Source organism: Phocoena sinus, chromosome 4 (assembly GCF_008692025.1).
Source record: "Phocoena sinus isolate mPhoSin1 chromosome 4, mPhoSin1.pri, whole genome shotgun sequence".
NCBI classification, from domain to species: domain Eukaryota; kingdom Metazoa; phylum Chordata; class Mammalia; order Artiodactyla; family Phocoenidae; genus Phocoena; species Phocoena sinus.
This window is the reverse complement of record NC_045766.1, coordinates 23,589,828-23,601,142: the sequence shown is the minus strand read 5'-3', so window position 1 is coordinate 23,601,142 and position 11,315 is coordinate 23,589,828. Positions and strand designations below refer to the sequence as shown.

The 11,315-nt window shown below is 36.1% G+C and overlaps 1 protein-coding gene across 1 annotated transcript in view; it reads right to left on the bottom strand.

Moving 5' to 3' along the window:
- Nucleotides 1-4,113: 4,113 nt before the first annotated feature.
- Nucleotides 4,114-11,315, bottom strand: part of U2SURP (U2 snRNP associated SURP domain containing) — a 52,436-nt gene continuing 45,234 nt past the window's right edge. The window contains 6 exon segments of the mRNA XM_032630128.1: nt 4,114-4,528; nt 4,531-4,580; nt 5,732-5,908; nt 7,155-7,273; nt 9,882-9,924; nt 9,926-9,990. Of these exon segments, the coding sequence (XP_032486019.1) occupies nt 4,443-4,528; nt 4,531-4,580; nt 5,732-5,908; nt 7,155-7,273; nt 9,882-9,924; nt 9,926-9,990 (540 nt within the window). The 3' untranslated portion in view covers nt 4,114-4,442.

Genomic DNA, 11,315 nt, shown 5'->3' with positions numbered 1-11,315 from the left:
ATCAAAAAAATCATCTAGGGCTTCCCTGGTGGCGCAGTGGTTAAGAGTCCGCCTGCCGATGCAGGGGACACGGGTTCGTGCCCCCGTCCGGGAAGATCCCACATGCCGCGGAGCGGCTAAACCCATGAGCCATGGCCGCTGAGCCTGCGCGTCCAGAGCCTGTGCTCCGCAACGGGAGAGGCCACAACAGTGAGAGGCCCGCGTACCACAAAAAAAAAAAAAAAAAAAAAATCATCTATCATGACAATATTTTATTATGGTTTAAACATGTAAAATGTAGTAACATTTTAGCTATAACTGATAAATATGACACATCACTTATTTCACTTGGGATAACGCTGCTGAAAACTAGATATGGTTTGCTGGGCTTACATTAGAAAAACTGTATGGAGAAAATTACATGAACAGTCTAAAGTTTGCTATGAAAACAACGTATTTTATTAAAGTAATTAAAAGTCAAAAAACAACAACAAAAAGGAAATTCCACAACCTTTGTTTGCAACTATATAATCTTTATGTAGAAAAACTATAAAGTGACAGTCTGGAAAGCAACTCCACAATAAACTGAATCCTTACATCAAGAGTAATTAATTATGGAATCAGTTCACCCAAAAGAAATTGTCTTGCTATAGAATATTTCAGCTAAGTTAATTTCAACTGTATTATTCTCATTTCTGAAAACTTGTCTTTCCTGATATTTCAAATCACCAAAGATATAACGTACAAGACCCTGTTGAAGTCAAAGAATAAAACACAAAAATACTCCAAGCACAATTACATATAAAAATGAACGAGGGCGTTTATCTACAGATCTACAAAACTATATAAATAACCAATTATACATATAATCCGTGTACACTGACGCTCCATGAGGTGGTACTGAATAAACACTGAGGCATTGAATTTTCAACACTGGAACATGGCTCACTCTGGACAGCAGCGCATTCCCACCTTTTAGTCCAGCATCACAACACATCCCCTGGGATCTGTATTTGTGTATCATCTAAGTCCTGGGAAGTTGATAACAAAATAAAGAAAAATGCCAAAAGGAAAATGAATTAAATACTCCCTAAAATCTATTCTAAAACATGCATGTGGAATATGAAGAACCAAGCACTTCATGAGTTTTTACAGTCATATGTTCCTTTAAACTTACACTAGTGTCTTCATTAGTACCTGCACTGAATTTTCTGTAGCTTTTTCATTAATATGTAATAGAAGAGGAAAACAACAAAGCAAAAAGAAGCTCTTATTTTCTTAGAAAAGTGGTACTATTTATTTTTAAAAACAACTTTCTCTGCTAAAGAAATCACACTGTTGTGGTCATCAGAACAGGTTGAGTCACTTGGACAATACTTATATCATCTCATTTTTAATAATCATATACTATTATCATGTCCATGTAATTTTTTCAGAACTTATACCACAATGGAGGCAAATATGAGCAGAATATTTCTAATAAACTATATTAGCTCACGATTAGAATTTCTTTAAAATATTTTCAAGTGCTCAAGAATATTAAAGTTTGTGGGGAAAAATGCGAAAGTCATAAGCAAGTATTTCCTCCCTCTAAGATCCTTTAATTGGGATAAAAGCCTCAGGAATGGTCTGCAATAAAGAAAAACTAGGTCAGTGTATAGTACTTTCTGCAAACTTTAGCAGAAATGCCAAGAACACTCTGAGCCAAATAAAAGTGATCTTTTGGGTCAGGGCTTTTTGTTTTAGTTCTTTAGTCTCTAACTTCTCAACATGTTGCAGTCCAGAAGTGCCCATAAGCTTATTAACAGTAATAAGGAAATACAAAGTCAAAGAAAAGATTCACAAACATGATTTACTTTCTCTCACCTGCCAAAGAATGAGAGATTAAGTGGTATTAACCTGGTAAGGAATCCCTGTGCATGTTAGAGAGTGAAGGGTTTAAGCCACGCCCTTTATAAAAAGAGTAGCCAACAGAGGATTTCCTCCTACATGTAGCTGTGGTGGAGGATAACTGTCTATCACAGAGCTGAAACAGGGTATTTCCTATAACTGGATGGCCACACCTACAAACATTTTAGTCAACCTGTAGAAGTTTTGCTATCTAATTAAGTGTTCTTTAGACAGGAAACAGGAATAACATGCTATTATAAAAATATGGTAGAGAATATCTCCTCCCTTACAATTCACCAATTTCTGACCGTTAAGCTTTCACAGAATCCATGGAGAATTAAACACACTTACTCTGGATATTTTCTCATTAAGTTGGAAATAACCTATCTAACAATACCATTTGCAATTCCAGGGGAAAAAAATCCAATACAATCTAATACGAACATTAGCAAACTTCACAGAATACATATTCTACCAAGCCTACACAATCCCCACCCATCACGCAAAAGGAAGCCAGTCTCACCCACTCTAAGATAGATAAACGATGTTCGTTATATCTGGATGCAGGTTAAAAGAACTGCTATGTCCCACTGCAGTAGAAAAAATACTAAATATAAGCACCCGAAACTGACCTAACAATTTCTACACACTCCTGCTTCTCCAGGATATTTTTTTAAAGAGAGAAAAAGAAGTACTCCTTGCAACTTGACTGGCAAAATCATTTCCTGACTTATCATTTCTAAGCCTATACTAGATACCAATGAATGACAGAGTGCCCGCAATCACCAGCAACTCAACATTGCTATTTCTGCAAAGAAAGGTAATTATATAAAATTCCATTCTCCCAGGCAATGAACAGGGGAGAAAAATATGCTCTTTAAAAATGGCTATATTTGTAGGTTTTTAAAAACCAGCACCAAATGTTCATGTTTAATTATTCTGAGCAACATTTAGTAATTAACACCCTAACAATACGGACAAACAAAAGAGTGAATGATAAAGGAATAACTTTCAAGCAATATTGAATGTTGATAAGAACCACTAAGTAAAATAATCTGATTGGCTCATTTCTACAGCTATTGTAGGTCTGCCCAGTTTGGCAATAACATGCCTCACTGCTCAGCTGATATTCCTACTCCTCAAATCATGAGTACAGCTTTTTTATTTTGTGACTAGGCAAGACTAAGTAAAACAACTTGAAAAGGTATTTTTAAAAAACAAGCTAACTCAGAACAATCCATTATTAGAACAGTTTTCTACTCTATTAAGAGGGGGAAAAAAACATCAAACCATTGTATAAAGTGCCTAAATGAAAAACTGAAAGCAAGATTCACAAATAGTAGTAGTGTCAGTTCAAGTCTACATAACCCTTTATTACATTATAGCAATATTATATTCAACATTACACAAGTTTTCTTATTTCTTCCTCATACTGCAATTTATTACCACTGTATTACAGATTTCAACTCTGCAAATGGTTTAAATCAACTTTTTGCACCTTTAATTTACAAACCACTGGATGTTAAGTTTCCTGAAAATTATTTTATTTTTAAATTTTACTTAAAGCTAAACCTAAAACTAAATTCTTTAAAAAAAAAAACCCAACAAAGGTGCTTTACACTGAACCTTGTAGAAATATTCTGATACCAGTGTTTGAAAGACAGCCTACAGAGGGCTGTAAAAGGGTAACCTTCAAAAAAAAATTCTATGGCCAACTATTATTAGAAAACTTTTAAGTAAACTTTTCTAATGAGAGAAGATGAAATCGAAAGATGGAAATTTAATTTTTCCCTGAAAATAAGTAGTTGCTCAGGACACGGGTTAAGTGTATTGAAACCATATTGCTTCTCTGAAAAAAGAAAAAAATATTCTAACCAGGCATTGCATTAACAAAAGACTACACCACATTTGCCTAGTCTTTTGATCTCTGGGTACTAGTATTACTTAAGGGAACCTTACCAAAGAAACTGGTTGGCAAACCTACCAAATGTGAGTCTCAGGTCCCTAAATTTTGACAGTCATCTTAGTAAATATAAAACTTTAGCTACCTGACCAATGGAGCTTGTAAAGTGCATTAGGTATAAGAAACACAGCAGAAGTGCTAAACTCACTTAAGTAGGACTTTAAGGACTTGATGTCATCGATAGGGCAAAAAAACGACGTTTATAGTTTTCTGTTCAGATTTTATTTGAAATCTAATTCAAATTGTCAAAGCTACAAAAAGGGGGGAAGACATCTGTATTATTTTTTTGCTAAGTCACAACATCCTAAAACAAAATATTACTACTGCCAGCAGATCCATTATACACATTTTTGATGAAGTTCATTAGCACAATAAAAATCTCATCTTGAGAAACAGCCACAATGAAAGTAATTTATACAATATAAAAACAACGACAGGTCTACAGATGCAGTTACTTATGAGTTTACACATGCATTCACAAACAAAGAAAAACCCAGGAATGCTCTTTCATTAGATTTTTTGTTTTTTTTGTTTTTTTTAAAAAACAGACTGTTCAGGCACAAAAACAAAATCGCATTTCCAATAAGTGACAGCATCTTAAAAATTTATGTCAGTGTTTGTTTTTCTTTGACTTTTTATGAGACCTGTGTGGAGATCGGGACTGGGATCTGGATTTCTTCCCTGATTTTTTAGGGATCTAGACCGTGATCGCCTAGACCTTTTAGGTGTCCTTGAACCAGATGGAGATCTGAGGAAACAAACAAAACAATTTAACCAAAGTACTCATGTGATCAAAACTGACTATGCTTAAATTATCTAAAGTGATCTTTAAGAGAGCACAATGAAAGTCACTGAAATAAAAAAGGATGTAAAACTTTCCAAGTTTATGCTTTGCCTACCGTGTGCACACACACACACAGATTTTGTACTTCCTAGGCGCTGCATCAGTGATCATTGGTGGTATGCATGCTTAGAAAGACAGACTCCTGAGCCTTACTACTGCTCTACTGAATCAAAATCTCAAGAGGCAGGGACTGGGAATTTGCGTTTTAACAAGCTCCCAGATTATTATAAGCCAAACTTCAAATGGCATCCAAGATCATTCACAAACTTTTAAACGCAGCAGCTTTGCAGCCTATCTTCTTGAAGGGAAAAGAACCAACTACTGCAATATCATTTGAGGAAATCATTTAAGACAGCATAACTCTGTAAGTGCTATTCATGAAAATTACCAAAACAAATAATTATATATACATATATATAATTTTCATGAACATGTATATAAATATATGCACAAGCACCATTTAGAAAAAGAGACTCATCTGTTGTATAAATATTTTACTAAAAATGGTTACAATAAAAACGTTTTAGGATAAAAAGCAGTTTTAGCTCTCAGAAAAATTCTTCTATAAAACACTAGATAAATAAAACATTTCTGAACCACCTTTCTGGAACTAGGAGGAGAAAGGTATATAACACTAAATTAAACACTGAAGAAATGGTATCTATGTCCATAAGTCTCTACCCAAGAACTTGCTAATAAGATTACTGTTGGGTGGGGAGGGAGAATGTATTTTTCTTTCAGCCTTGACAAAAATCAAAGAATATTCTATAGAAGCTAAAGAACAGAAAGGAAAGGAAAGCAGCTATCCCTACTCCACAGGAAACTGATGTTTAAAATTCTTGGCTGGTCTTTCCTTGTTGGAAGCTTTCTTCTGCTTTAGTCATGACAAGGCTGGGGTGGTGAGATGGGAAGGAAGATTCTAAAATGAAAGTATATCTGTTTGGTTTTCTAAGATCCTTTAAAAAATGGCTGCCAACCAAATTATTTTCAAAAGCTGGTGGAATGACAAGGAAACTGGCATTTCAAATATTACCAAAAAAATGACTTGCGTTTACCTTTTGGCCTTTTTGCTAACATCTCTAGGAGAATCTTTGTGAGATGACCTGGACCGTGAGCTCTCTTTATGAGATCTTTCTGAACGCTCTGATCGCTCCGATTTTGGTGATGGGGATTTCACTCGTCTACCACTGCTACTGCGAGATGGGCTAGGGGATGTACTGTGTCGCCTTTTCCTATGGAACAAAGCCCCCAAAACATTCCATAAGTGAGCAAAGGATCAGGTATTCATTTTCCTTCTACTAAATTAGCTTTTAATTCCTACCAGCTTACACTATCTTTATTTTCACTAACCTTATTAATGTTATTTTCCAACAACATCCAAAGCCTTTTATACTAAGAACAAATAAGTCTTAAAGATAGGTTGATCTAGACAAAAACTGAATTCAACTAAATTAGATTTTCTCCTGCTCTAAGAAAGATTATTGGAACAATGGACCAAATTTCATAAAGGTCTCTGATTAGACAATCGTGTTTTTAAAATGTTAATTTCCTGCTCTTGAAACTTTTTGTCGTTGTTTGATCTTGAAACTTTTACTGTAGTTAAGTATGAAAACGGGGCATCATGTAGGCACCTACTCTTAAATGATTGGGGACAAGGGGGGAAGGAAGAGGAAGAAGAAAATAAAGCAAAAGGGGAAATATTTTAACATTGGGGGAAATATGGGTGGAAGGATATCTGGGAAATTCTTTATACTACTCTTGCAACTTTTCTATAAATCTGAAATTATATCAAGATAATAATAAAAAACAAAAAAGTGATAGATTTACTACTTAACCAATTAGTATAACTGTTATTTGTAACTATATGTAGGGTGACTGAGCCAAATTTTTTTCTCTTGGCATTTGTTTGGTTTTTTATTAGGAAAACCTCAATTCTGTTTAACTGAAGTAATTTTCTCTACTAATCAGAGATTTAGGAACTGTGCAAGTAAGGAATAAAAACTAAACGAGAAATGATTTTGATTAGAATAAAGCCTTAAAGTGAGGACCAAGTCCCTATGGCCTATATACACAAACTCCCTTTACAAACAGGACCAGGAGACTCAAGTTTACAGATATCAGCCTCAGCACAGAAGAAAAGCTTATATTGGAGGCAACAGGTAAGATCTAGCAAGTTGTTTAGTTATTTAAGCCTTAGGTTTGATACCTAATACGGTAACTGAATTCTTGCACCGAACTAAGGCTAAGGTACCATACGAACCATGTAAAGGGATGATGTCCCAGATAACTAAGCCAAGTGCCAACTGACTGCCCCATCTCTCAGCTAATTCTGCCTCCTGCAGGCAGAGGCCAAACATGTTTACCACATACACAAAAATACTTTTCCAGTTTGTTGGCACCAGTGATGAAAATATTACAAAATGAAACATGATTCCAAATCCTGAAACCAGTATAGGCATTAAATGAGAAATGTTATACCTTTCTTTCCTTGTTGGAGTACACTCATCCTTTTCCTTCTTGTCTTTGGATCGAGATTCCAATTTTTCTTTATCCTTCTTATCTCTTTCTCGTTCTCTTTCTAATTCTTTCTCTTTCTCCTGTTTTTTTTTTTTTTTTAAAGAGAAAGTATTTAGCCATTAAAAACACCAACCTGGTTAATCTCATTTATGAAACAATATTGCCTCTATTCTAGTTAACTATTTTTTAAATTACTACTGAAGGTATAACTATTTTTTTTAAATACCTACTCTTCCAGAAAACCAGTCATTTCTTCTACTCTTCTACTTATACTGAATAATAATAGTGATGCCAGTGACAGCAGCTAAACATTTTCTGAGTGCCTACCACAGGCCAAGCAATTAATAAACAATTTTCCATATACCATTTCATGTAATTCCTCGAAACATGCCTAGGAATAGCATTATCCTCATTCTAGAGATGAAAAATGAGACTCAGAAAGGCTAAGTACCATGCCTGCGGTCATACAGGATGGTGAAGTCAGGATTTGAGTCAAAGCTCCAGAGCCAGGGCTCTCTCAGCTACTACCTAGAGTGCTGTCCCTCCATTTGAAAAAACAACTGGAAAAAGCTAACAGAACCTTTCCAACTCAGACTGCAATAAAATTGTCAATAGTGATTCTAACGGTACAGCAAGTTGATTTAATCAAAGAAAAGCCCTTACAAAGTAATATGCTGAAAAGGAGAAAGAGCTATTCACAATACTCGTGCATCAGAAAATACTATACTATCAGAAAATACTATTAAAATACTATTAATACTCAATACTAATACTATTGAGAAACAAGTACCAATCATATTGGAAATGTTAAATCCTAATTTATAAAAGTACAAACTGACTACATGACTATATAATTATATAAACCAAAAAATAACTTATTTGCTTATCCCCAACTGCTACAACTGCCACTTCTCACTTGAAATTATGATTTCTATTGATAATTAAAGGAGTGGCTATAGACAATGAACCCACAAAGCCAACTTAGCTTTCCACTAACAGGAATTAAATTTCTCTATGATTTGTATGCATCAAGAAAGCTAACTGATATCTGATAAAAAGCCTACATCAGATGCTGGCACATGTTTTCCATAAGGGCCAGGTGGTGAATATTTTCTTTGCGGGCCACAACCGGTCTACTCTACTGCTTTAGTCGCCACAGTAGATAATACACAGATAATAAGTGAAGGGGGTATGGCTGTGTTTTAATAAGTTTATTTACAAAAATGAGGGGATGGCCATAGTCTGCTGACCCCTAGTATGTACCTTCAAAAAGTACATTCCTCCCTCCAATTACAACGATGGAATGCAAGGAGACTAAAATGGTAATACATGTATTACTACATTAGACCCAGTGGGCATCTCAAGGTGTAGTCTTCCACGCAGATCAAACATTTACCACTATCTCCAAAGGGACTCGTGGGGTTCAGACACATAACATCTTTTAAAAAAAAAAAACAAAAAAACTCATTTATCTTTTTTCCAAATACAACATGCTGAGCACAAATTTAAAAAGTGATGCTGAGGAGACTGACTTCCTCTGGTGACCTGTAGGATACATTTTCCTGATTGACACTTTCATAGGAATCAGACTACAGTTAAAACACTCAAGGTATTTTAAACATTTTAATTCAATAGTAAAGAGTTAATATAGCTATTATCTAATTCACAATCCTGCAAATTTGGGACTTATCAACCCAGTTTTACAGAGTAAAAGCAGGTTTCAGTGACGTGCCTGGGAGTGCACAGCAGACAGTGGCACCAGGAGTCCAGTGTTGTACAGCAACAAGCTGCTTTACCACACTGTTGTGCTCCCGTCACCATTAATAGGTTTGTATGATTTTAAGCTCCCTTCTAGTTGTTTCTATTTCTCTCTATAATCTTTTATTTGTAATGACAGTCAAGATACAGGTAAAAATTAATAGCAGTCCCGATAAAATTCCTAGGTTCTTTCAACAATTACCATGTAAGCCTCCTTGTTCTAAAATTCTCTGTATATCCCTACACACTTTTTTATGTATAAGAATACGAGGTCCCTTGGGCTTCCCTGGTGGCGCAGTGGTTGAGAGTCTGCCTGTCGATGCAGGGGACACGGGTTCGGACCTTGGTCCGGGAAGATCCCACATGCCACGGAGCGGCTGGGCCCGTGAGCCATGGCCGCTGAGCCTGTGCGTCCAGAGCCTGTGCTCCACAACGGGAGAGGCCACAAAAGTGAGAGGCCCATGTACGCAAAAAAGAATACGAGGTCCCTCAAAAGCTTAGAATTCACAGATGAGATATTCTACCACTTGCTGTCCCTCCTTGGACACAATGGAAAAGGAGTCCTAAATGAAATTCCCAAACCCTAACACCATCTCTGACTCTGTGCTACTTCTCAGGGTTCTTGGTGTCTCACTGTCACAAATGTGACTCTTTCTATAGTTCTGAAAGCATGTTCTTAGCAGATTTCATGCTCCACAGGTAGTATCAGGAATAAAACAGTGTGCTGTTGCCCTAGACTGCTTTCCACGCTGAAATAACTGTAAAACGTCAAGTTTCAAATGTTCCGAATTAGCTACCAATATTCAGCATGTAGACAAAGGATATAATGTTGAAGTATTCTTTTCCTTAAATATGCCAATATATCAATATTGTAGGCAGTCAAACAAATAACTCTGGAAATGCATATTACTGCATATACTTATTCCTTACTCGTTGAAGAAGTTTATCTCTGTAGTGTTCTACTTGTTCCTGAAGCTCTGGCCTGGTTTTTAGGTCTTTTTCCAGATTCCAATTCATCTTGAAACTTCATAACTTTGAGCTGTGAAATAACACATATTTAAAATAAATCTTTTATCACTATAGCTTCTCAAGGAGTGCTTTGCTCCTTTAAAAAAAAACTCTCTTCTCTGAAACAAGTGTATAAAACGAAAAGCATAAGTATAGCAACATAAAACATAAAAAACACAGTAACTGATTAAGGACTCAGTCAAATATAACATCAATGTGTAACTCCCCTCATCGGAAGGCCACTTGTCAGACAAGCCCAACTATGCAGAATTCAAGTAATCAGACATTGGTTCCACGTGCTCTCTGCACAGCCACACGAGATGACTTGACAAAATGACGGTTCTAATTTGTGGTAAATCAGTTTAAGAGGTAAGCATCCAAGAGTCAAACAACAGACCTGAATGCTACTTTGGTGAAAGAAAGGCATTCCTAGAGCACCTTTTGAAGATCATTATAAAATCCCTAGCTACAGTTCCTGCTGATGTGGCCTAACTCAGGCACAAGCACAAGTCCAGGGCGCCCAGAAAACAGGTCACAAAGGGTCCCAACTCAAAAGACAGTAGCCCATGGAATGGCTTGTTAGCCATCTATCCCCTGGCTGCCTTGGGACAGTGCCAAGTATATCACCTTTCCCCTCAACTATTCACTCTTTCCTCAGGGATGAGGGCAGAAAAGGGATCTTTCTACTTCAACAACAAAGAAGACCCTTCACCTGGCTCCCCACCTAGTGTTCCACTCCTCCAACCCTTACTGATAGAAATGGAGACAACAGCAGAATGAGAAAAGAAAATGCCAGCCTAGGCACTGCTCTAAGCAGAATCTGAAAGATTAAGAACTTGCTTCCAGTAAATACTGTAATTTATGGCTGCGTGTTTTCTAAGTGCTTTGCAGAGAATGTCAATATTTTATAACACAAATCCTTTGGTTTCTATTAATCCCATGGTAAAAAAAGATTCAGCTATAGACATCTTTTATTACGACACATGTGGGGAAGAAAAGAGCTTTAGAAAGAAAAACTACACTATAAATATACATTATACATACTAATATATACTATAGTATATAATAAAACTAATTAGAACTTAATTCTTTATTTAAGGGTTCTCCAATAAAAAGGTACTCACTGAATTCTAAATTCAGAAACTGACATTTGAATTTAGGGGCAGAGAAGAGAGCGCACATGAATAAAGCTCATGAGCCCTGAGTTCTAGTTCATATTTGCCACCAGTTGTGGACCTTTACTCCACACGACTAAATCTCAGAGTAAATAAGGGAGAAGAATAGATAATTCTATAACAAACCCAAGATCTACATTTTAAAATCAGGATTTGGCTCACGTCCAAATCCCAAAAGGGT